Source organism: Phalangium opilio, unplaced genomic scaffold, assembly GCF_054372755.1.
Source record: "Phalangium opilio isolate 3A_F unplaced genomic scaffold, DU_Popi_V2 ptg000369l_1, whole genome shotgun sequence".
Lineage (NCBI taxonomy): Eukaryota > Metazoa > Arthropoda > Arachnida > Opiliones > Phalangiidae > Phalangium > Phalangium opilio.
This window is the reverse complement of record NW_028324232.1, coordinates 1165029-1191852: the sequence shown is the minus strand read 5'-3', so window position 1 is coordinate 1191852 and position 26824 is coordinate 1165029. Positions and strand designations below refer to the sequence as shown.

The following is a 26824-nucleotide window of genomic DNA, read 5'->3' as shown; positions in this document are numbered from 1 at the left end:
TTACGATTTTATAAATAAAAACAAACTCAAAAAAAATAAAATATATATATATATATATAAATATATGTATACATAAAGGGGATGAAAATTAAAAATAAATAAATAAATAAACATTGTGTAAATAAAACTTCAGATAAACAAACAAACAAAGAAACAAAAACAAATCTGCGAATATTTCATATTGATTTACCAATATTTACCAAAATACGAAAAAAAAATAATAAAAAAATAAGTAATTTTAATTTTTTAAAAAACAAAAACGAAAAACAAAACCTTCTTAAAAAAAATTAAATTTTTCATTAAAATAATTAAAAATCCATAAATTGAAGTTGAAGTTGAAGTTTTCTATAATATTAATTTTAATTATGGACTTTTAATTTAATAATTAAAAATAAAACGGTGATGGATTAAAAAATAAAAAAAAACAAACCCACCCTATTAAAAAATAATTAAAAAAAATAAATATATAAATTTTTCTAATGTAGTTTTTAAGTGGCTTAGAAAACCCTTAATATTAACAACCGGTTGTTTTATAAGCTACTCAAATACTATTCTACTTTTTAATTAAAAAAGAAATAATAATTTTATTTATTTTTATGATTTAAACTAATTAATTAATTAAGAAGACAGCTAGTCCTGTCTGGTGTTATTTTTTTTTTATAAATAAATACAAAGCTCAATATGTTATTTTAACAGTGATTTAAAATGAAAAGAAAAACTGTACTAGGATAAAAACAAAGCCACCCCTTCCTTTGCCCCCCCCGCCCCTGATAATTGACCTTCCAACTGACCCTTGAAGATCATTCAAGAGAAAAAGAGAAAAAAAAGCTTTGAATTTGCTACCAAACATTTGTTTTGCTCATATATTATATTTAAGTCCAGTAAAAAGACAAACATTACCTGTTCTAAAAAAAAAGATTGCCTGTCTCTAATTTATTTTAATTAATACTAAGCTTATTTATGGGTCTTATTTTAGTATCAATTATATTGATTGTTAATCTATTGGGGATAAATTTTAATTCTATAGGGAATTGTTTAATCTATTGGGAATTAATTTTTAATCTATAGGGAATTAATTTTTAATCTATAGGGAATTAATTTTTAATCTATAGGGAATTAATTTTTAGTCTATAGGGAATTAATTTTTAGTCTATAGGGAATTAATTTTTAGTCTATAGGGAATTAATTTTTAAATCTATAGGGAATTAATTTTTAACCTATAGGGAATTTATTTTTAAATCTATAGGGAATTAATTTTTAATCTATAGGGAATTAATTTTTAATATATTGGGAATTAATTTTTAAATCTATAGGGAATTAATTTTTAATCTATTGGGAATTAATTTTTTATCTATAGGGAATTAATTTTTAATCTATAGGGAATTAATTTTTAATCTATTGGGAATTAATTTTTAGTCTATAGGGAATTAATTTTTAATCTATAGGGAATTAATTTTTAATCTATTGGGAATTAATTTTTAGTCTATAGGGAATTAATTTTTAATCTATAGGGAATTAATCTATTAGGAACTAATTTTTAATCTATAGGGAATTAATCTATAGGGAATTAATTTTTAATTGGGAATTAATTTTTAGTCTATAGGGAATTAATCTATAGGGAATTAATTTTTAATTGGGAATTAATTTTTAGTCTATAGGGAATTAATCTATAGGGAATTAATTTTTAATTGGGAATTAATTTTTAGTCTATAGGGAATTAATTTTTAATTGGGAATTGATTGTTAATATATTGGGAATTAATTTTAAACAATGGGAATTAATACAAAAAGCCATTACATCATTACAAACACTTCAAAGAAATATTGCAATTAAACTTAATTATTTCTCTCACCTTTAAGTTGACCATAGGTCAAACTAAAAAAAATCAATTAAAATTGAGACATTAGATCCAAAATTATTTTTATTACACCTAGATTATTTTTCTACATATCTTTCTTGGTGGGGGGGGAAGGGGCTTACATATTTAAGTATATTATTATTTACACAATATTATGAGTTATGCAATCACATTTCACATAACTCATTATAGATTCATCATTATTCCATAATTATATTAATGAGAGCCAATCAAATAGTTAAAAAAAAAGAAATTGTAGGCCTAAAATTTAATTTAAATAAATATAATATAATACAATATTAATCTAATTAGGTTAAGTTAGGTTAGATATTAATTTTTGGCCACAAATTTGAGCTATATAACTTTAATATTAAAGAAATTATTATTAAGTAGCTATTAAATTCAAGCTAATTAAATTTAAGTTTTTAATCCATGTCTATAATGGAATGTATATATTATTATAATATATTAATTAATTAATTTTTTTTAAATGTTTTAGAGCTGCAAGAGTATTTTAAAAATAATAAACACTCAAAAGCAGAATATAATTGGTAATTGCACAATTAATATTTAATAATAATATTAATAATTAATATTAAATATTTTAATTAATTAATTAATTAATTAATTTGGTCCAGTTAATTAATAACTTAAATTAGCTCAAATTTAAGCCAGGCAAAATTGCTAATTAGTATTAATTTTACTTAATTGTAATTACCAAGCAAAAATTGTTTATTACTAATTAGTAAATTAAATTAATTATAATTAATATGTCTCTGATCATCACATTAATTCTTTTAAGGCTGGTTTATTTTTGATATTATTATAATTAATTTCAATTTAACTTAATCATTATTCTTTCATACAATAAAATTGGGACCTTAATTAATCTGACTTTGTTAATGAATAATTAATTAATTAATTAATTAGTGTCTGTTAAAGCATATTATGATCCCCTAAATTTCCAGTATATCCTTGAAGGTTTCTCTTCCTTTGGTCCTCAAAATATTTGGCATATTGCCTCCCATAATGCAGATGTAACTCGGTAAAATTACGTCGTTTTGGGAAAGTAGCTTTAACAGAAGCATCTGGACACTTATCGAGAGGTCCTGGTAAAGGTTGTCCTCCGACAGCTCCTTTAACTTGATCTGAATCTTCAGCTACATATTTCCACTTATCAAAAGGATTGTAACGTTGCCCTTTAGACGTTCCACCATTACCACCACTGGTTTGTTTAAATAAGCAACTATCCGAGCGGTTAACGGGTAAACCACCCATATGTACTGAATTACGGAAGCCTGCTTTGGCTAGCCTTTCAGTTTCACTAATTTCATCTAATTGACGTTGTAGTTCAGCTACCATGAGTTTCATATAATCGTAACTGGCGCAAGCTAAACCTTTCATCCACCCTTCCATGTTTTCTTGACTGTCAGCGCAAAGAACATAGGTTCGGTGACCAGCTCCGTGAAAAACAACTTTAAAAGCGTATAGCTCTTCATTTTCTGCCAGTTCAATGGTGCACCCCTCCAAAATGATCACCCCGATTGGTTCTTTATCAGTTTTTTTATCAAAGTAGAATAATAAGTTGCCTTTTAAGACAAACCAACGTTTTTGGAAGCTTTTATTAACGTCACCTTTCTTTAAAAGCCAACCCTCCTGATCAACAGGGGTTTCGGAGATTGAGTAACTTATCAAGTTTTTTTCGTTTATTTTCATTGTTAATAAGCGTTATTTATACCTATTTAATACGTACTAGATCTAGAAATGCTGGTAAAAAACACCAAAACACCCGAAAATACACAAATTTAGACACCCACTAAACGTTTTAACCCTAACCACACCACCATCCACACTTGGTGGCTTCACTCTCACTAAGAGTCACTAAGCCTTGGTTATAGTCTGACACTTATGATGACTTATCTTAATATCAATATAATTTACTATTATTTTAGCTTATCTATCCTATATTTTACCATTATTTGGGTCCAGTTTCGTTGTTTTTCGTGTTTCCGATGGTTTTATTTCAAATTAAACACTCGAAACGACGAAATTTACGCTTTGCGAGGTGAAACATCGTCGAATCCGACAGACTACAGTTACACACCTAATTTATTTAGTTGCAACTTTCTTCAATGACCAGCAGGGCTGCCAGATTAGAAATAATTTTTTCCGGTCTTTTGACGTTTTGTTCTAATTTTAAAATAAAATGTGAATTTTTATTAAATCAAACAAAGTTTGTTGGTAAATTAAAATAATACTATTGTTTTTTGAGCCTAAATTATGTAAGTTTTGGGTTTAAAAATTCTCCGATTAAATTTAATTTATGCGCCGCTTGGGACGTCACTAATTTGCATAAGTTTAGAGCAAATCTATTACTTTTGCATAAGGCCGCCATTTTCAAAAGTTTGCTCCCAATATACTAATTTGACTGAATTCTACACACTTTTTCTTGCATAAGGCCACTATTTTCAATAGTTTGCCCCAAATATACTAATATGCAAATTTTTCACCTTTAGCGTTTCGTTCTAAGAAAAATAATATTTTTACTAGGTACTATCCTACTAAAAAATTCACTGAAGGCGCTCTTGTAAAAATGAGAGTTCCATTTATTTTGTAAAATCTTTTGGAAAATTTATTTACATAAAAATTTTTTAATTAGTTAAAAATTTTAAAGTATATAGGCCTAGGAATGTAATTTTTTTTAGAAGTTAAATTTTTTTTTTGGTGCTTTTTGATACATTTTAATATTTGTTGAGGGAAAACGGAATTGATCAATTCAGAGGAATTTCTGGCATCGGGATTCAAAGGAATTGTATGTTCGCCTGCAATTACACAAAACATTATGGTAACTCGATAACTAAAGGCGGGCGGGCGGCTTAAAGAAATTGGATTAGTTTAATTACTTTTAAATTGAACTTTATCTTGGGTTCCTCATTATTTTTCCTCCCGCTTTCCAACTCCTTAAACAACTTTCGAATTACTTCCTGACTTTCTTGGAGTTGGGCGGCAAGGGCCTTAACTTGTTCTTCCAGGCTATAGTTTTTTTTCTGCATCATCTCCAGCTGCTCTACAACGCTGGTTTGCGTGCTGATTTCGGTGCTGGCAGCCGCTGCTCGTTTCTTTTCGAGCCTCTTTTTATAGGCCCTTTGATTCGCCAATCTCTTCAGTTCTTTTGGCGTTTTTGGCCTTGGCGGCGGCTTCAGCCTCAATTTCATCATAGTAAAGCTCTCGGACGCTTTTTATTCAATTTGATCTAAAAATCCCATTAAGCATTATTAATTTCACCTGCACTGGAGATTCTTCCATAATTTATTTATCTGTAATAAATTACATTAATATTAAAATGACTATTATATTATATTACATATATAATATTTAGACTATTTTAAAGCGAGTTAACAAAAACAATTATACATAATCGAGGTAAATAAAATTTATTTTCTTACTTTGCAAATGTGTCACAACGAACTAAAAGTCTAAAACCTCCTAATTTCAACTGACACCTTGGCCGGGCTCTCGTTCTTTTTTATACCATCGAGATGGCGGCGATTGCGTCGACGTCTACCGCCGTATTCTGGTCGCTAGGCGGGTTTTAATTTTTTCACGGCCAACTTCCTCCCTTGAATGGGCGACGGGAGAGATGAACTAGTTGGCCGTGGATTTTGCCCAACGCGGCCGAAAATTTGGCGTTAAAAGAAGCTGCGTTAAAAACTCTACAAGATAAGTGTTTTTAGATGGATTAACGCCTTTGGGGAAGTCCAGTTAACGCCCGATAAAATTAAAAAATATCACTGCACTGAAACTTGTGAAACCCTTGATATTATGGCTTAAAACTATTCCCTAAATTATGAGCGTAAATAACTCCATGAGTTTCCTTGAAAAAACCATGAGTTTCCTTGAAAAAACCATGAGTTTCCTTGAAAAAACCATGAGTTTCATCGAGTTTGCATGTTTTATAAAATTTATGCAAAATACAAATTTGGTTTGAAACTTGTGAAACCCTTGATATTATGGTATAAAATTAATCGCTAAATTATGAGCGTAAATAACTTAAGAAAACGTTTGTAGAATTTATGCAAATTGGTATTTTGGAAGCAAACCTTTGAAAATGGCGGCCTTATGCAAAAAAAAAAAAAAAAAGGTTTGCTGGAAACTTATGTAAATTAGTGGCGTCCGGCGCTGGAACTTTCAAATTTGTGCTAGTCTGTCGTCTGCTAGAGCCTAGAGAAGCGAGGGTCGAAGTTAATAAAACTTGAATTTAAATTAAATCAATTTATATCATGTTTCGAACGCGTTTTTCGGGTAAATTATTAGTTATTAATAATAAACTTAACGTGGGAAGTCGCGATGCATCGTCTAATATTGGCGAAAGTAAGTTTAAAAGCCTTTTCTAAGCCTAGAACTCTATTTTTGACCAAGGCTTAGAACTATAAACTTTTAATTTGGCGTTACTATTTGTCTTAATTACTTAGAACAGGAATTCACGAGATTACAATTAATAAGGAAACAAGAACCCAGACGTAGGGGTCCACCTAAAGGTCAAGTCAAAACCGAAGTAAGTGAAATTAATCAAGTTTAAATGCACTTACTAATTATTTTTGCTTCAGTTATCGCAGCCTAGGTATAAAGAAATGCCTGTAGATCAAAATTGGTCAAGCGTTTGGCCAACAGCTCAGAGTTTTCGGCCATCAGTGGTGCCCTTGCCCTTATTTCAGGGTTATACTGTCAAGAAAAAGTCTCCTCCAAATAAATTTGTCAATGCAGAGTTGATGAAAATCCCAAATTTCTTGCATTTAACACCTCCAGCCATTGATGCTCATTGCCAGGCTATAAAAAGTAATTAAAATTAATTAATTAAATGATATTAATTCATATATTGATTAATTAAATCACATTAATTCATATATTGATTAATTAAATCACATTAATTCATATATATTGATTAATTAAATCACATTAATTAATATATTGATTAATTCACATTAATTCATATATTGATTAATTAAATCACATTAATTCATATATTGATTAATTAAATCACATTAATTCATATATTGATTAATTAAATCACATTAATTCATATATTGATTAATTAAATCACATTAATTCATATATTGATTAATTAAATCACATTAATTCATATATTGATTAATTAAATCACATTAATTCATATATTGATTAATTAAATCACATTAATTCATATATTGATTAATTAAATCACATTAATTCATATATTGATTAATTAAATCACATTAATTCATATATTGATTAATTAAATCACATTAATTCATATATTGATTAATTAAATCACATTAATTCATATATTAAACAATTACAGAATTCTGTACCCCCTGGCCTATGGAATTAAAAACAGATCAGGATTGTCATAAAAATTTCCCATTAGAAGTTGTCAGTTCAGATTATATTTACACAGGGCCTAGTTTAAGGGATGCAAGGTCAAGGGTCGTCACCATAAAGGTACCATTAATGTTTTTTTTATTATTTAATATTTATTTAAAAGGTAATTTTTCAATTTTTTTTTTCTTTTTAAATTTGGTTTCAGTTCAAATTAGAGAAATTAAATTTGGACTACAGATCACGTGATAAGTTTATCAGATTAGTTGGTGATCGGTATGATGGTGATAATGATACTGTTACCATTGTTGCTGATAGATGCCCCCTTAAAAAACAAAATTATGATTATGCTATTTATGTCTTAACAGCATTGTACCATGAATCAAAGGTAATTAATTTAATTAAATTGGAATTAATGTAATTAAAAATTATCTAAAAATAGTATTAAAAATTATCTAAAAATAATATTAAAAATTATCTAAAAATAATATTAAAAATTATCTAAAAATAATATTAAAAATTATCTAAAAATAATATTAAAAATTAATTAAAAATAATATTAAAAATTAATTAAAAATAATATTAAAAATTAATTAAAAATAATATTAAAAATTAATTAAAAATAATATTAAAAATTAATTAAAAATTATCTAAAAATAGTATTAAAAATTATCTAAAAATAGTATTAAAAATTATCTAAAAATTTTATTAAAAATTATCTAAAAATAGTATTAAAATTATCTAAAAATAGTATTAAAATTATCTAAAAATAATATTAAAATTATCTAAAAATAATATTAAAATTATCTAAAAATAATATTAAAAATTACCTAAAAGTAGTATTAAAAATTATCTAAAAGTAGTATTAAAAATTATCTAAAAGTAGTATTAAAAATTATCTAAAAATAATATTAAAAATTATCTAAAAATAATATTAAAAATTATCTAAAAATAATATTAAAAATTATCTAAAAATAATATTAAAAATTATCTAAAAATAGTATTAAAAATTATCTAAAAATAGTATTAAAAATTATCTAAAAATAGTATTAAAAATAATACTTAAAATAATATTAAAATTATAGAATTATTTTGTAAGCTTGGTTGGTAGTAATTAATGTTAATTAAATTAATTGTAATTAGAATAAGGAAGATTGGGAAGCGGAGAAAACGGAGGATGACATGGAGGCATTCTTTTTTGATCAAAGTAGATCGCAAAATAAAATTAAGAAAACTTTACAGGTATTGGTTTTTATTTTATAATTATAATAACTAATGCTTTTCCTATGGCCCCTTATGGGTGACTTCACCCCTCAAACACGGGTGTATTGCAGAGTGAAACATTTCTACAGGGGCCATAGACTTAACATGGGAATGAAAACCCCTCAATGCTGTCTTTCCTTTAATATTTTAAAAATAAAAAATGTTTAATTTTTATTAAAATAATTTAAAATTCAGGCAATTCGCGGTGACACTTCGGGGGACGATTCCGATGATATCCAAAAATACGGTGCTGATTTGGAAATATTAATTAATGATGGTGAAACGGATGTAACTTTACAATCTTACAAGAAAAATGCCTTGCAGATTTTGGGTTTAAAACAAAACCCTAATTTCAAACCTTCTGAAGAATAATTAATTAAATTGTAATTGTAATTTTAAATTTGTATGTAGAAAATTGATAAATAAAATAAAATAAAAAATTAAAAACAAATTTGAATTTTAATTTTTTTTTGATTAAAATTCGTCGTCATGATGCACGTCACACATTTTTTTTAAAGGGCAAGTATAGTGTTAAGAAAAAAAATCATAAAAATGGTCTTGAAAGTTACATTTTATCTCACATCTTTAGTATGGTATAATTTGGGGGTCCTGTGGGACCAATTTTAGGCCTACTAGTTGGCAAATGGTTATATAGTTTATCAGCGGGTAGATTTCCTTTTTTAAAGGGCAAGTAACATGTTAAGAAAAATATGCCCTTGTAAGTTGTATTTATTTATTTATTTACAGAGATTATCCCCTATCTTTGCTATAAATTTGGGGCAGTGTAGACCCCCCCCCCGCTCTGGGGGCGCCCTGGGACCAATTCTAGGCCTACTATTTCGCTTGCCCATTGGTCAAATCGTCTATTAGCGGGTGAGATTATCAACAATTCCATAAATTGCATGTAGAGAAACCAAGACACCTAAGGGGATGGAGGTCGCCATCTTAGGTGTCTTTTCCCAGGCGCCAAGAGGCAACGCCACGTGGAGTTAGGCTTACCGACTCGCGATGCCTCCATCTAGCGGCGCTTCTTGGTACGAGGGTAATAACCCAAAAAGGTCTATGGTTTTCTCTGATTTAAACGTATGTCTATTTCCTTATTTGATGATGGCCCAAGATGGTCTTGATTAAAGGTTAAAGACTGCAAGGGATTTCCTTGTAGATCTAATCGGATGTATTTAGCGTCATTAAGTTTGTTAAACACGTCATAATCCAACCTTGATAAACTATTATTCCTGAAATTAATTAAATTAATTTTAATTAAAATATTATGGTTGTTTAAGAGAAGGTTACCTTAGATCCATATAAAATCTGGTGACAGACGGTCCAACTTTCAAAACATCGCTTTCAATAACTTCTATGGAATTATTGGATAATTTTATGGATTTACAATTATCGCAGTACAATGACCTTTGACCCAAAATCAACCCCGGACTATTGGTCAAACTGAAACTCAGCAAATTTTTGAAATTTGTCGCGAAATCTTTTGGCAAATATTTTATATCGCTGTGATCAATTTCCAAATATTGTAACGAAGGAAATGACTCGGATAATTTGGACCAATCCCAAGTTTGAAGGCCCGTGACGTCACGAATACTTAGAGAATAGGTGCTAATCATTAAATCCCAAAATGGAGAGTCCCATCGTGACGTAGTCGTAAATGATACGTTTGAACTGATGATTTCTAAAGTCTGAAATTATTAAACAATTTTATTTCAACAAGACTTTTCTGATAAGTCTATAGTTTAAATTGTGTGGACCATGTTCTTTGGGAAATCAATTTTGAATCCTAAGGGACACTGTTTTCGAGTTATAATTTGATAGAGTATTTTAGGGATGACCCCTTATCATTTAATTAGAAATCATTCATTGTTTAAATCAGTTTATGAATTGAATTTAAGGGGTTATCCATAAAATACCCATCCAATCATAACCTCGAAAACAGTGTCCCTAGTGACAAACAAAATGGAGATAGAAGTTACAACATCGACTCAAAATCGCTAACAAAGAACACTGCATGGCTGCAGACTTATCAGATACACCCCTGTTTCTTTATCTTATGCAAGTCAAATTCCTAACTGACTGACTGATAAGCAAGCCCAAACTTATCTCAGCATATAGGATCGAGTACTGTTATGTTATCTATATTCTTACTTGTATTTGAATGTTAGTAACGCCCTTAATATCCAAGACACCATTTTCATTAATGTTCACCAATCTTAAGGCATCCAAAATAAGCGTATCATCGTATTCATTCAGAGTCAATAATAACTTCTCTAGAACACGATTGTGTTCAGTTACGTTCGCGCACGTTATAACACTTTGAAAAGTACAATGGCACAAAGAAGGTAGTCCACTTATCTCGTCGCACAAACAGTCGATTAAAACTAGGCAATTAATGAAGGCCAATGATGCCTCCAATAAATTTTCCAGCTTCATTGTTTAATTGTTTACTGGTAGTTAAATTCCAAATGTGCAAATGTGGGAAAATTATGTACAGCGCATTTACGGCACTCATACATCAACCACGGCGACATTTTTCTGGGTAAGGGTACTATAGCATTCGTTGCATTGCAACTACAATGTTATCGTCACCGCTTCAAGCTGCTTTTTTTAATCTAATCTCTAACAAGCTTTCGTATCTAAAGCTTTTCACAAATAAGTATGTAGGACTAATAAAATATAAAAATTAAATATATATTAAGGTTCAAACTTATAATATAAATAAAATCAACAAGTTAAAGGCGAGTTATAGTAATATAATAGCGGCTAAATACGTCCCTGTTTTTATCATTATTATCAAGTTTTATCAACTGAATAAATTTGTCCCAAAATATTATAATAACACCTAAATTGGGGGTATGTTTTACCCCGAAAATATCGCTACCTTTTCCAAGTTATCTTGTTTATTGATACAATATTTTGTATCTCAATATCCGAAATAGAGGCGCGCATTTATAAAGCCACTACTCACAAAATAAAATATCACCATTTAAGGAGCGGACCAAAGTGTTTAGTCAGCATCGAATTCGAAGCTCTAGTAACACAATAAAACCGATTCAAATTTCAAAGTATATACACCAAGCTACAAGTCACGTGACTCAGGGGGGAATGCCACGAGGGAAATTGCAATAAATGCACGTGCGAAACTGAACAGCGGGCGAGCCACACAAACTTTTTCTAATTGCATTCTTAGAAACTGTTAATTTAAAGGTAGTTACAACGCGCTTTTATTGTCCCTTCTAAGCTTGAAAAGGACGCCTGGGAAAAAAATCGTGTGGTCCAATACTTTATTTACGAGTTACGTACGTGGTTTAATTTACCTATACGGTTCGATTTAGTGATGTAATGTCCGAGCCCTTGATATCAAAACAACGCCGCGAAGATAATTAACGTTACTAAGGTAACCAACGATAATGACGCGATCGCGTGTTTTAAAATGTTTGCATGTAAAATCGGACTGAGAACACGTGTTTTAACGCTTTGTTTTATCTTGAAACTTACAAATTGACCATAGTAAAAAAAGGACTTATTGGAGTTTTGAGTCGAATTTGATGTAGAGGTAGTACTGTTTTTTACCCCTCTTTTGAATATATAATTATTAACAGCATCTGGTGGTAGCAGAGCGGCGAAAATACATTTTAACACTAACATTTACGAAATGCACGCGTCATGGTTGGCGCGACCGGATGGATAGAGACAATGTACAGCTACATTATGTCTTTCCTCATTGCGTTGTCATTATATTTTAAGAATTAATTATACCCGTAACAAAAAAAATAAATTTGGGTTGGGAACAAGCGGGTACGTACGGGTTGTTAGTTGTTAATAAGTTGACGCTGGTTATTTGAAAACGTGGAGTAATATTTTGGGAGATTCAGCAATTTTAAATTTTTGTAAAAAAAACTATTTTTTTTATTGTTTGTGGTTTGTTGAACATCATTTTTCGACTTTTAAAAATGTGGCGTCAACACGGGTGTGAACTGATTTTAACACCTCTATGACGTCATTATCTTCGTGATAAATAAGTTAGCACCTAGTGTTAAAGTTCGGCTGGAGAAAAAGCAGAAGTCAATAACCCCGAAGTTGTAACAAATAATAATAACAAGTAGGACTTAATTAATGCTAATTTTATTAAGATATTTTACATTAACATGGAGTGCATTTCATACTTTTTATTGTTACATTTGTTAATACTGTGACTTTAGGGACTCAAATATTTGCTTTGGTTGTTATAAGAAATATCTATAAGAAAAATAAATTATAATTAATTTATTTAGATTAGAATTAATTAATCTTACCATTTATTTGAATGGAGATTTCGTTAATTTTCGCTCGAATAATTGGATTCAAAGTTTCTTTTCGCAATTTATCGATTGGATTTCCGTCTAAAATCAAAATGCCCGAACCTTTTTTGTCAAATTCGATTAAATTATCCGGTAACGTTTTAATTTGGTTGTTCCTACGATAGGTAATTTAAAAAATACATTAATTACTTAACTTAAAATTAAATAAGATTAAATTAGGGAACTTGTTACGTAATTATTAATTTCAAAAATTTCCTGACAGTCTAAAGTAATTTTCCCTGACCTTAAATCGAGTTCACGGAGATTTTCGGGTACACGACCGCTTCCAAAAACGCTAGCTCTCAGAGTTCGAATTTTATTGTCGCTCAGGTTGATCTCTTCGCATTTCGCGCAACTCAAGCAATTATCGTCTAACCAAGTTACTTTCGAGGTGGTTATAGAGATCTGTGTCACGTGTTGACCGTAAAAAGCGGAAATTTCACTTGGTAACCTGACGAATAGGCTATAGTGGATGACTAACCGTGTAGGGGCATCCCCGAAATATTGGGCCAATTCTGACCAATTCCAATTGTGAACTCCTTTAACATAAATGAACGCAATTTTCGTTATTTTAACTGGTGACGTCATTTGACCAACTTGATCTTTGGGAGATTTCCAAAATGGCAGATTTACATCGACTAAATCCAACCTCTATAAAGTCCAATGCTCGAATGAACTAATTACTATTTCAACGCCGAAGGGTAATTGTCAACTTACATTCAACTTGGAACATTTTTCAAAGTTACTAGCTTCCAAAAAATATGGTCGACTCCAGTTTTCAAGCACGAAAACATTGGTTTCGGAACAGTTTGCTTTCAATGACTCTATGACATCATCATCACCCCGACAAATTAACCACCAGTTTTGATTTTCACAAGGCGAAGATGAAATGACAGAAGTCAAAAACACCGAAGACAGAAGTAAACCGAATTGAATCGTTACCATATTTAATAGCGGCCTGTCTTTACTGATGCAAACGAAACAATTGAAAAGAAACACAACAAAAAACCCCGATATTTCGCGAGAACGTTGTCAAATTCCACCTGCCTTTTAATTAATTAAAAAATAAATGAATCTTCTTAATTACAATTAAAAGATTAAACCTTATCTCGAGTGTTACGTGGGTTTAATTTGAAGGGAAAACAATTCATTCGACAGATGTCCCTGGATTTATGTAATAATGTTCAATAAGTACGTTTTAATTAATGCTTATTTTATTAAGAAAATTAACATTAACGTTGAGGGCATTTCACACTTATTATTGTTACATTTATTTACAGTTTTTACACTGTTACTTTAGGCACTCAAAAAAATATTTGCTCGGGTTAGTTTAAGAAATAGTGACAGCTGTCTCCCTTGAACAGTATTAACCTCTACGGGAAATTAACACAAAGTGCGGCCACAATATTTTAACAACTTTGATCATTGAAATACTTTGTTAGTAATTGTTTTTGCGAGTTTAAATTGCAGGAGACTTCAAAACATTGGAAGGGTTTATCCTTCATCCATTTTAGATCGCAGTTGCAAATAAATGATTTACTACCTAAGACAAAATAATAATTATTTATAACAATAAATACTATTAGTTCATTTAATTTAATTTTACCCATTAATCTAATGTGCGTTTCGTTCATTTTCGCTTGAATAAATGGATTAAAAGTTTCTTTTCGCAAATTGACAATTGGATTTCCGTTTAAATTCAGAATAAAGAACCGGTACGAAATGCCGAAATCCTCTTTGACAAATTGAAATAAATTATCCGGTAAAGTTTTAATTTGGTTGTCCCTATTTAAAAAATATATTTATTAACTCAAAATTAAATAATATTTAATCAGGTAATTTGACAAATTAATTTTTCATCTCGAAAATTCCCTGACGGACTAAAGTAATTTTCCCTGACCAATTTTATGAATTACTTTAAATAGAGTTGAAGGAGATTTTCGGGTGCACCACTGCTTCCAAAAACGCTAGCTCTTAGAGTTTGAATTTTATTCTCGCTCAGTGCAATGGATGCGCATTTCGGACAACTCAAGGAATTATCGTCTAACCAAGTTAATTTCGAGCTGGTTATATCGATATTTGTCACGTGTTGACCGTAAAAAGTGGACATTTCACTTGGTAACCTGGCGAATAGGCTATAGTGGATGAATACTACCGTCGGAGCATCCCCGAAAAATTGGGCCAATTCAGTCCAATTCCAATTGTGAATCCCCTTAACACCATAAAATATAATGGTCTGTATTTTAACTGGTGACGCTATTACACCAACGTCTTTGGGAGATTTCCAAAATGGCAGATTTACATCGACTAAATCCAACCTCTAAAAGTCCAGTGATCGAATGAATTTATTTACTATTTCAACAGAGAAGGATAATTGTCAACTAACCTTCAACTGGGAACAGTTTTCAAAGTTACTAGCTTCCAAAAAATATGGCCGACTCCAGTTTTGAAGCGTCAAATGGTTGGTTTCAGAACAGTTTGATTTCAATGACTCTATGACGTCATTATCACCGCGACAAGTTAACACCCCGTATCCATATTCACAAGGAGACGAAGTAATGACAAAAGTCAAAAACACCGAAGACAGAAGTAAACCGAATTGGATCACTATCATCATGGCGACCTGTCTTTACTGGTGTAAACGAAATAAATGAAGATAACTTAGATTTCGCGTGAACTACACTTTGTGAAAATCCGTTTGCATATTAATTAACTATCTCGAGTGTTACGTGGGTTTTTATTTGAAGGGGAAACAATTCACGCGACAGATGTTCCCGGATTTACATAATATTGTAATAATTAATACTAATTTTATTAAGAAAATAAACATTAACGTTGAGTGCTTTTCACACTCATTATTGTTACATTTATTTATTTACACTGTGACTTTAAGCACTCGTGGTTTCAATAATGGCAGCTGTCTTAATTTAACACTATTACAAGAAATTTACACAAAGTGCGGTCACAATATTTTAACAATTATTTTCATTCAAATACTTAGTTAATAATTTTTGATTAGACTTTAAATTGCAATAAACGTAACTACTATCAAAAGGTGTTTCAAGCATCCATTTAAAATCGCATTTACAAATAAAATATTGGCTACCTATAAGAAAAATAAATTATAATTAATAATTAACTAATTTAAGATTAAAATTAATCAAACTTACTTTTTAAATAAATGAATACTTTTGGAATTTTCGCGTCAATAATTGGTTGAAACGTTTTCTTCTCAAGATCACCGATTGGATTAGAGATTAATTTCAAATCAAATGCTGGCGCCCAATTAGCGTAAGGTTTTGTAATAAAACCGAATAAATTATCCGGTAACGATTTAATTTGGTTTTCGCTATAAATTAAAAAATAAAATTAATTAACTAATTAATCAACTTAAAGTTAATTAAAATTAAATGTATTTATATATTACGTTAAATCGAGTAACAACAGATTTTCGGGTCCATTAATTCCAAAAACACCGGACCGTAGAGCACGAATTTGATTTTTAATAAGTATAAAATTACTGCATTTTGAACAACTTAAGGAGTTATCGTCTAACCAAGTTAATTTCGAGTTTTTTATTGAGATCTGCGTCACGTGTTGTCCGTAAAAATGTAACATTTCACTTGGTAACCTGATGAATCGGCTATTGTAAATATTTAAAAACTTGGGAGAATTTCCAAAATATTCAGCCAATTCTGACCAATTCCAATTGTGAATCCCCTTAACATTTTCGAACTCTATGTACGTTATTTTAACTGGTGACGTCATTTGACCAACATCTTTGGGAGATTTCCAAAATGGCAGATTTACATCGACTAAATCCAACCTCTATAAAGTCCAATGCTCGAATGAACAAATTTACTATTTCAACTGCGAAGGGTAATTTTGTCAACTTACAATCAACTTGGAACATTTTTCAAAATAGCTCGCTTCCAAAAAATATGGTCGACTCCAGTTTTTAAGCGTCAAAACATAGGTTTCAGAACAGTTCAATTTCAATGACTCTATGACGTCATTATCACCGCCACAATTTAACACCCCGTGTTCAGATCCACAAGGAGACGAAGAAATGACAAAAGTCGCTAACCATGAAGACAGAAGTAAACCGAATTGAATCGCTACCATATTTAATAGCGACCTGTCTTTGCTGATGCAAGGAAAACAAGTGAACCAAGAAAAAATCTGATCTTTCGCGAGAACACTTTCAAAATCCACCTGCTTTTTAATTAATTAATAAATAAATTAATTTTCTTAATTACAATTAAAAGATTAAACCTTATCTCGAGTGTTACGTGAGTTTAATTTTGACGGGAAAACAATTCACACGACAGATGTTCCCGGATTTACGTAATAATGTTCAATAAGTACGTTTTAATTAATGCTAAATTTATTAAGAAAATTAGCATTTAATTTGAGTGTTTTCACACATATTATTGTTACATTTATTTACAGTTTTTACACTGTGACTTTTGGCACTCAAAAAAATATTTGCTCGGGTTAGTTTAAGAAATAGTGACAGCTGTCTCCCTTTAACAGTATCAACTTCTATGGGAAATTAACACAAAGTGCGGCTGCGATATTTTAACAACTTTGATCATTCAAATACTTTGTTAGTAATTGATTTTGCGAGTTTAAATTGCAGGAGACTTCAAAACATTGGAAGGGTTTGTCCTTCATCCATTTTTGATCGCAATTACAGATAAAGGATTTGCTACCTAAGGCAAAATAATAATTATTTAAATAATAATCAATATCTTTATTCCTTTTAATTCAATCTTACCCATTAATCTAATGTGTATTTCGTTTATTTTCGCTTCAATAAATGGACTAAAAGTTTCTTTTCGTAAATTAACAATTGGATTTCCGTCTAAATTCAGAATAAAGAACCGGTACGAAATGGCGAAATCCTTTTTGACAAATTGAAATAAATTATCCGGTAAAGTTTTAATTTGGTTGTCTCTATTTAAAAAATATATTAACTTAAAATTAAATAATATTTAATCAGGTAATTTGACAAATTAATTTTTCATTTCGAAAATTTCCCGATGTTCGATTGTAATTTTCCCTTGACGGACTAAATTAATGTTCCCTTGACGGACTAAATTAATTTTCCCTTGACGGACTAAATTAATTTTCCCTTGACGGACTAAATTAATTTTCCCTTGACGGACTAAATTAATTTTCCCTTGACGGAGTAAATTAATTTTCCCTTGACGGAGTAAATTTATTTTCCCTTGATTGACCATATTAATTTTCCCTTGACTGACCAAATTAATTTTCCCTTGACGGACTAAATTAATTTTCCCTTGACGGACTAAATTAATTTTCCCTTGACGGACTAAATTAATTTTCCCTTGACGGACTAAATTAATTTTCCCTTGACGGACTAAATTAATTTTAACTTGACGGACTAAATTAATTTTCCCTTGACGGTCTAAAGTAATTTTCCCTTGACGGTCTAAATTAATTTTCCCTTGACGGTCTAAATTAATTTTCCCTTGACGGTCTAAAGTAATTTTCCCTTGACGGTCTAAAGTAATTTTCCCTTGACGGTCTAAATTAATTTTCCCTTGACGGTCTAAATTAATTTTCCCTTGACGGTCTAAAGTAATTTTCCCTTGACGGTCTAAAGTAATTTTCCCTTGACGGTCTAAAGTAATTTTCCCTTGACGGTCTAAATTAATTTTCCCTTGACGGTCTAAATTAATTTTCCCTTGACGGTCTAAAGTAATTTTCCCTTGACGGTCTAAAGTAATTTTCCCTTGACGGTCTAAAGTAATTTTCCCTTGACGGTCTAAAGTAATTTTCCCTTGACGGTCTAAAGTAATTTTCCCTAGACGGTCTAAAGTAATTTTCCCTTGACGGTCTAAAGTAATTTTCCCTTGACGGACTAAATTAATTTTCCCTTGACGGACTAAATTAATTTTCCCTTGACGGACTAAATTAATTTTCCCTTGACGGACTAAATTAATTTTCCCAGACCAACTTTACGGATTACCTTAAAAGTAGTTCATGGAGATTTTCGGGAGCACCACCGCTTCCAAAAACGCTAGCTCTTAGAGCTCGAATTTTATTGTAGATCAGTGTGATGGACGTGCATTTCGGGCAACTCAAGGATTTATCGTCTAACCAAGTTAATTTCGAACTGCTTATATCGATCTTTGTCACGTGGTGACCGTAAAAAGTGGACATTTCACTTGGTAACCTAGTGAATAGGCTATAGTGGATTTTTAATTCCGTCGGAGCATCCCCAAAATATTGGGCCAATTCAGTCCAATTCCAATTGTGAATCCCCTTAACATTATGAAACGTAATGGTCGTTATTTTTAAAGGTGACGTAACTAGACCGACTTGATCTTTGGGAGATTTCCAGAATGGCAGGTTTACATTCATTAATAACAAACTCTATAAAATCCAATGTTCGAATGAATTAATTTCCTATTTCAACGCCGAAGGGTAATTGTCAACTTACATTCAACTTGGAACATTTTTCAAAGTTACTGCCTTCCAAAAAATATGGTCGACTCCAGTTTTCAAGCGCGAAAACATTGGTTTCAGAACAGTTCAATTTCAATGACTCTATGACATCATTATCACCGCGACAAATTAACACCCCGTATTCATATTCACAAGGAGACGAAGAAATAACAAAAGTCAAAAACACCGAAGACAGAAGTAACCCGAATTGAATCGCTATCATAATGGAATGGCGACCTGTCTTTACTGGTGTAAACGAAATAAATGAAGATAACTTAGATTTCCCATGAACAACACTTTGAAAATCCGTCTGCATATTAATTAACCATCTCGAGTATTACGTGGGTTTCATTTGAAGGTACACAATTGAATTCACGCGACAGATGTTCCCGGATTTACGTAATAATGTTCAATAAGTAGGTCAGAATTAATGCTAATTTTATTAAGAAAATAAACAATAAGGGTTGAGTGTATTTCACACTCATTATTGTTACATTTATTTATTTACACTGTGACTTTTAAGCTCTTGTGGTTTCAATAATGGCAGCTGTCTTAATTTAACACTACTAACCCCTACAAGAAATTAATTAACACAAAGTGCGGCCACGATAATATTTTAACAATTATTTTCATTCAAATACTTTGTTAATAATTCTTGATTAGAGTTTAAATTGCAATAAACGTAACTACTATCGAAAGGTGTTTCAAGCATCCATTTAAAATCGCATTTACAAATAAAATATTGGCTACCTATAAGAAAAATAAATTATAATTAATAATTAACTAATTTTGATTAGAATTAATCAAACTTACTTTTTAAATAAATGAATAATTTTGGAATTTTCGCGTCAATAATTGGTTGAAACGTTTTCTTCTCAAGATCACCGATTGGATTAAAGATTAATTTCAAATCAAATGCTGGCGCCCAATTAGCGTAAGGTTTTGTAATAAATTGGAATAAATTATCTGGTAGCGATTTAATTTGGTTACTTCTATAAATTATATAATATCAATTAATTAATCAACTTAAAGTTAATTAAGATTAAATATATTTATATATTACGTTAAATCGAGTAATAAGAGATTTTCGGGACCATTAATTCCAAAAACACCGGACCGTAGAGCACGAATTTGATTATTAATAAATATAAAATTAGTGCATTTTGAACAACTTAAAGAATTATCGTCTAACCAAGTTAATTTCGAGTTTGTTATTGAGATCTGAGTCAGGTGTTGACCGTAAAAATGTAACATTTCACTTGGTAACCTGATGAATCGGCTATTGTAAATATTTAAGAACTTGGGAGAATTCCCAAAATATTCAGCCAATTCAGACCAATTCCAATTGTTAATCCCCTTAACATTATCAAACGTAATAGCAGTCGTTATTTTAACTGGTGACGTCATTTGACCAACATCTTTAGGAGATTTCCAAAATGGCAGATTTACGTTGATTAAATTTAATGTCTAAAAAAACACTCAAATGAATTAATTTCCTATTGAAACAGCCATAAGTTTATAAGATATGTATGTTCCTTCCATAAGTTTGTTTAATTAATATCTGGTCATGACAAACTGAAAGGCTTGTAATTTTGAAGTGAGTGAGTGAGTGAGGTAGGTCATAGATTCGAGGAGGTAAAGCGAGGGAGGCGCTGCTGTCAAATTTGGACTTAGTAATGCAGACTAAATTATACCTAGATCGAATAAGTCCTAGCTGCAAAATTAATTAACCACCACCGAGTGTACTTAGGACTTCAATTTAATTCACTTCCGTCGTTCTCCTTGAGTCGAACTAGTTATCTCGAGCTGCTCTAAGTCACTCAGTAGCATTACTACAAAGTATAGGTAGTGCAAATCATACTTATGGAGCGAACATATCACTTATAAACTTATGCAACAGTGAAGAATAATTGTCAACTTACATTCAATTTGGAACATTTTTCAAAGTTACTAGCTTCCAAAAAATATGGTTGACTCCAGTTTTCAAGCGTGAAAACATTGGTTTCAGAACAGTTCAATTTCAATGACTCTATGACGTCATCATCACCGCTACAACTTAACACTCCGTTAGTACTATTACATTCACAAGTCGACGAAGAATTTATGACAAAAGTCAATAACACCAAAATTTGAACAAATAAAGTGAATTCAAATGATATCCGGTTCAGCATCTTAACGTTCGTCTTTCCGGACCGAAATCCGGTTAAACAATTGATGTTCTAGAAGACGCCCGTGTTTAATTTGTATAATTAATAATTACCCGAATTATAATTCCAAGCAAAAAGATAAAAGGCATAACGTTATCTCAAGTGTTTTTATATTTTCGACAGATGTTGTCGGATTTCGCAACAACTGATTGTTAAGTCAAATAAACTTGACACCAAACTGAATTAGGTACGCCCTTTCAAAGGTGTCAAAAATCACCGGTTTCGAAGGCCTATATACTTTGATTAGATTAATAATTAAAATTAACTCGTATTTAATTACTGTAGTAGGAAAAAATATCACATCTTAATTATTTTAGATTTAAATAAGTCTTTTAAAGACATCATCAATAAAATTAGCCGACATTTCTAGAAGCCACGTTACTAATTGAAAGACAGACAAATTCCGCGCGTTACTTATAATAAACCTAAATTAAATGCAATTGGGCTTGAAGCCATGCAGGGTGCATAATCACAGTCAGTGTTTTTTAATTATAACTAGTTAATTTTAATTAAGTGCATGTATCTAAGAAATTACGTAGATCCCGTTCCAGAGGTTTATCGGGGTCAACCCGAGCCACGCAAAGATTGTTACTGATATCAAATTGGTAATCCTTCAACCATTTCAATCTGCAGTCGCATTCAAGAACGATCACGTTACCAGACTCTATATATATAAATGTATATTAAAATAATAATTATTTTAAAATCATTAAAATAAAGTTTTATTATTAACAACTTGCCATTAATCTCGATATGAATTTTATCTTGTATCACAGCCAAAATTGGTTCGAATGTTTCCCTTTCTAGAGTTACGATTGGATTACCAATTAATTTTAATTTAAATTCAATTCCTGGTTCGTATTTATCTTTCATAAAGGCGAATAGGTCAGTTGGTAACTTTTTTAACTTGTTATTGCTACAGAAAAAGAAATAAGTCTGTTAAGTCTGGCATATTTAAGGCAAATACTAATTAACTTATTAAAATTAAACGTTGCTAACCTCAAATCGAGTTGTTGCAATTCTTTGGGTCCCTGGCCAAATACGGAACCCCTTAATTCCGTAATATCATTGTCATTTAAAACAATGGTGCGGCAATTACGGCAATTTAACGAATCGTCGCCCAACCATCGCAAACTGCAATTTTTAATCGTTATATATTCAACCCCATTTTGGAAGAAATGGCTCAAATCCGATTGCAATTTTGGCCAACGGCAATTTTCGGCAATGAAAAAGACGACATTGTTACCGAATAATTGCGCCAGTTCAGCCCAGTTCCAATTAGAAACTCCAATAACTGATTTCAACTCGAGTGTCTCGATATTTCCCATTTTATTATCGTAATTTTGACCTCGATTCGGAATCGATTTCCAAAATGGTATTGTCACCTCCGATAAAATTATTGTCTTTAGTTTTTAAAAAGAGAAAATGAAAGAAATTAACTTGTATTAATTTTTGAAAATTAAAATTAATCACGATTAAATACGCCAATAACTCACACTTAATTCCGTAAGGTCCGTTAGAATTTCGCTAGGGAAATATGGCAATTGCGAAATACGATTTATAATTAACGAATCGACGTATTCTTTATCGGCAATTGCAATTAATCCGTTCTTAAGTTCATCGTAATTTTTTAAATCCTGGCAAATTATTTTGCTTAGATCGTAATCATCGTAGTCTTCGACATAAGTGTAATTACAATCGCAATTAACTTTATTATTATAATTAATTAACGTAATTAAGATGAGGGTAAAATAAAAATAAGTCCTTAACACCGCCATGACGTTCGATTATAAGGATAGACAATAAATGAAATTATATAGATAGATTTCTACATCGACAAAAGCGAATTTTTATTGCTTGATAAGATGTAATGAAATATTAGCCATTCAATATATACCTATTTTATCAAAAGTAAGATACGTTTCGAGTCCCGAATAGTAGACAGATTAAGTTTTGTAAAATTTCCAACAGAAAACGGCAAAAATAGGACAGGTATAAATACAGCTACTAGGAATAGCCATTTTCACCCAATGTATCTAGGCGGGCTTTATGGGAGGAGCTAGCTACACTAACTTAACCAATTTTACCTCGCGAATAGAGCTACCGATTAGAAGTCTTAGTGTGACGTCACCCATGCTATTTGCAAATAGAACCAAAACGGTACCAAACATGGCTGCCCACTGATAAACCAATGCCCGTGACGTTTTACTAAGGTACTGACGTCACACCTGAGATAGCTTTATAATGTATCTCGCTGCGCATGTTGCATCTTACGCGCGTACCTAAGAACTGACGTTGCTACCATGCAACAACCAATGAAACAACAGAGTTAGAAACACGTCACCAGAATTATGAGTAAGTTCTCAAGGCCGGCCCACAAAACCCGAATTCATAGAAATGAACAGATGGATATATTGCATAATGATTCCAATTATCTGAACGGATTCCTAAACTTAACCATTAAAATTACCACAGAAAAACCTTTTTCCTTAAACCTAACCAAAACACCAACCTAATCTAACCTAACCTCAACTTAAGCCTAACCATGGCAAACTGGTTTCAGGGTCAATTTGAAGCTTACACTCTCTAACACACCTGTAAAGGTGTGATATAAAATTCATTATCAAGTGAGGACAGCAGATGCTAAACAGTGTTGCGTTGGTAGTTTTATGGCTTTAATATAACAATATAAACCAGGGTTTCTGAAGCTCTCTTTTTTATCGCAATCATAAATTGGAACTGATTTTTATTACATGTGGAGGTTTTTAAGATCCGTTTGGAGAAGTTTATACATACGTAACGTTAAGCGATAAGAGAAAAAAACAACCTCTGTACAGTTAAGTTGTAACGAAGCCAAGAACAGTATACTAGTAAATCCTGGACTGATATTTATTAATATATTAGATTTGGTTTAAGAATGAGTAGCTGTGACGCAAAACGGAAGTATTTAGTTATCGATACAGATTGCGGGGTTGATGACGCTTTGGCTATTCTACTGGCATTGTCCACGACTGAGCAACATGAGATACTGGCATTTACTTCCGTTTTTGGCAATACTCCCGCCCAGAATGCCGCCACTAACGTTAGAAGGTTGACCAACGCCGCAAATAAGGCCCAAGTTAGTTAGTTTTATTTATAGCCACGTTATTTTTGTGTTAAATTTAATGATACTTGGAGGGATTACTCTATGGAATGCGCTCTATCACGTGGTACCCTCAATTTTTATCTATCTACTGTAGAAGTAAAGTTAGAGGTAGTTGTAGATGAAATAAAGCTGAATTTTAAGTTATGACCTTCGCTCGCTTGTATTTATGTTATTTTATAAGTGAAATTTATGATACTTGGTGCAATTACTCTATGGAATGTGCTATTTCACGTGGTGCTTTCAAATTTAATCTATGTATTTTAGGAGGAAAGCTACGAGTACTTGAAAATGAAAGTATTTTTTATTTTTTCTCCAATTTCAATAAATGTCTATAGATTCCAGTTTATGTTGGTTGTGGTCAAGCTATATCGTTGTCCGGCGCTCCATTAGACACATCGGAATTCCACGGAAACGATGGCTTCGGGGGCGTGTCCGAGTTATACCCAACATCGCCTAACAACCCAATACAAAAAGAATGCTCGGCCGTAGCTTTATGCAACTTAGCACAACAATATCCTCGGCAAATCACCGTTATCGCATTGGGACCACTGACAAATTTGGCCATTGCACATTTAATCGACTCAAATTTCTCCAGTAATTTGAAGGAGGTTTGCGTCATGGGTGGAAATATTGATGGTATAATTAATTTAATTAAGCCCTAATTGCGTTTTAATTGAGATTAATGTGAGTAAAGGCATTGGTAACGTGACGGTCAGCGCCGAGTTTAACTTTTATTGCGATCCTGAAGCGGCCCTACACGTCATCGACGGTTTCAAATGTCCGGTTACTGTCGTACCATGGGAGTTAAGTTTCAGACAAGCCTTAGATTGGGTACGTCAGTAAATATGAATGCATTACGTTTTTTTTTTTTAACTATATCAATGTTTCTATAGGAATGGTATTTTAAATGGATAAAACATAACACAAAAACTGCTAATATAATCCGTGACGTCACTAAATCCTCCACAACTGACCAATGGGTTAACAGTTACCCGGATGGAATTCCGGTTCCGGATTTATTAGCAGTTGCTTTAACCCTTTTCCCGGAAGTGATCGAGGAGTCGATAAACGAATGGGTCAGCGTGGAACTGACCGGTACTTTGACCAGAGGTATGATGGTAGTCGATCGACGCCGATCTGAACCGGACGACAAGAAACCCAAACCCAAAAATAAGATTCAAGTAATTAACCGAATTAATTTGGAGAAATTAAAAATGGTTTTAACACCAATGACAACCCAAGAATGGATTAAATAAATTAATTAAACGAAATTAAAATACTTTTAATATAATTATATTTAAGTTACAATACGTCTCCTTGTTCTGATTTCCATGAAATTTTCAAAGACATTTCTGTTGATTTTTTAAGATTTCTATCATGGAGTAATTGGGGTGTCCTAGACACGACCCGAAAATTCGGATATTTCCACGTTTTTTTAGGACCCATTTCATGGTTTCACATTCGCAGTTGAATGGATTTCCAGCAGCCTCGATTAATAAATTATGTTTTAATTTGGGAGCTATGTTGATTACCATTCCTTGGTTCAAAGTGGTCAGTTGATTTCCGTCCAAAAATACTTTGTTCAATTCAGGGAAATCATTTAATAAATTATCAGGAACGTGACGGAGTAAATTATCACTGAAAACAAAAATAATTATTAAATTAATTGAGATTAAATACGGTTTAAATTAATTTAGGTTAAATAAAATTTAAATTAATTTAGGTTAAATGAAATTTAAATTAATTTAGGTTAAATGAAGACTTAACTAATTGAGATTAAAATAAAATTTAAAATAATATAGTTTAAATGAAGACTTAACTAATTGAGATTAAATTAACTACTTGAGATTAAATGAAAATTTAAATTAATTTAGGTTAAATGAAGACTTAACTAATTGAGATTAAAAGAAAATATAAAATAATTTAGTTTAAATGAAGACTTAACTAATTGAGACTAAATGGAAATTTAAATTAATTGAGATTAAATACGACTTAAATTAATTGACATTAAATACTAACCTCAAATTAAGAAATTCCAACTTCAAACAAGATTGTCCGGGTTTCAAATCCCGTTTAGTACAAATTGGTAATACTTCGCGTCGAATTTCCTTCAACTTATTATTACTCAGGTCAATAACCTTCGCTTCGGACAGAGTGGACAACGAAAGGTCAT

The 26824-nt window shown here is 31.2% G+C and overlaps 6 protein-coding genes across 6 annotated transcripts; 2 read left to right on the top strand and 4 right to left on the bottom strand.

Moving 5' to 3' along the window:
* Positions 1-1903: 1903 nt before the first annotated feature.
* Positions 1904-6577, bottom strand: LOC149597251 (sesquipedalian-1-like). Its single transcript, XM_089861196.1, has 2 exons — positions 6448-6577; positions 1904-4048 (listed from the first exon to the last, which is right to left on the bottom strand). Exon 2 carries the CDS (start codon positions 3572-3574, stop codon positions 2795-2797), a length of 780 nt encoding a protein of 259 aa, XP_089717322.1. The 5' UTR covers positions 3575-4048; positions 6448-6577; the 3' UTR covers positions 1904-2794.
* Positions 4444-5294, bottom strand: LOC149597252 (uncharacterized). Its single transcript, XM_089861197.1, has 2 exons — positions 4762-5294; positions 4444-4680 (listed from the first exon to the last, which is right to left on the bottom strand). Exons 1-2 carry the CDS (start codon positions 5074-5076, stop codon positions 4660-4662), a joined length of 336 nt encoding a protein of 111 aa, XP_089717323.1. The 5' UTR covers positions 5077-5294; the 3' UTR covers positions 4444-4659.
* On the top strand, positions 6011-8927 carry LOC149597250 (small ribosomal subunit protein mS35-like). Its single transcript, XM_089861194.1, has 7 exons — positions 6011-6229; positions 6331-6413; positions 6466-6694; positions 7197-7336; positions 7422-7601; positions 8357-8455; positions 8672-8927. The coding sequence occupies exons 1-7, from the start codon at positions 6139-6141 to the stop codon at positions 8846-8848; spliced, it is 999 nt and encodes a 332-aa protein (XP_089717320.1). The 5' UTR covers positions 6011-6138; the 3' UTR covers positions 8849-8927.
* On the bottom strand, positions 8917-11064 carry LOC149597249 (uncharacterized). The gene is made up of 3 exons (XM_089861195.1): positions 10631-11064; positions 9770-10167; positions 8917-9711 (listed from the first exon to the last, which is right to left on the bottom strand). The coding sequence occupies exons 1-3, from the start codon at positions 10913-10915 to the stop codon at positions 9537-9539; spliced, it is 858 nt and encodes a 285-aa protein (XP_089717321.1). The 5' UTR covers positions 10916-11064; the 3' UTR covers positions 8917-9536.
* Positions 11065-15542: 4478 nt separating this feature from the next.
* On the bottom strand, positions 15543-16527 carry LOC149597248 (uncharacterized). Its single transcript, XM_089861130.1, has 3 exons — positions 16250-16527; positions 15993-16171; positions 15543-15928 (listed from the first exon to the last, which is right to left on the bottom strand). Exons 1-3 carry the CDS (start codon positions 16438-16440, stop codon positions 15795-15797), a joined length of 504 nt encoding a protein of 167 aa, XP_089717256.1. The 5' UTR covers positions 16441-16527; the 3' UTR covers positions 15543-15794.
* A 7743-nt stretch (positions 16528-24270) lies between these two features.
* Positions 24271-25907, top strand: LOC149597247 (nucleoside hydrolase-like). The gene is made up of 4 exons (XM_089861111.1): positions 24271-24624; positions 24987-25287; positions 25346-25482; positions 25545-25907. Exons 1-4 carry the CDS (start codon positions 24424-24426, stop codon positions 25905-25907), a joined length of 1002 nt encoding a protein of 333 aa, XP_089717237.1. The 5' UTR covers positions 24271-24423.
* The last annotated feature ends 917 nt before the right edge of the window (positions 25908-26824 follow it).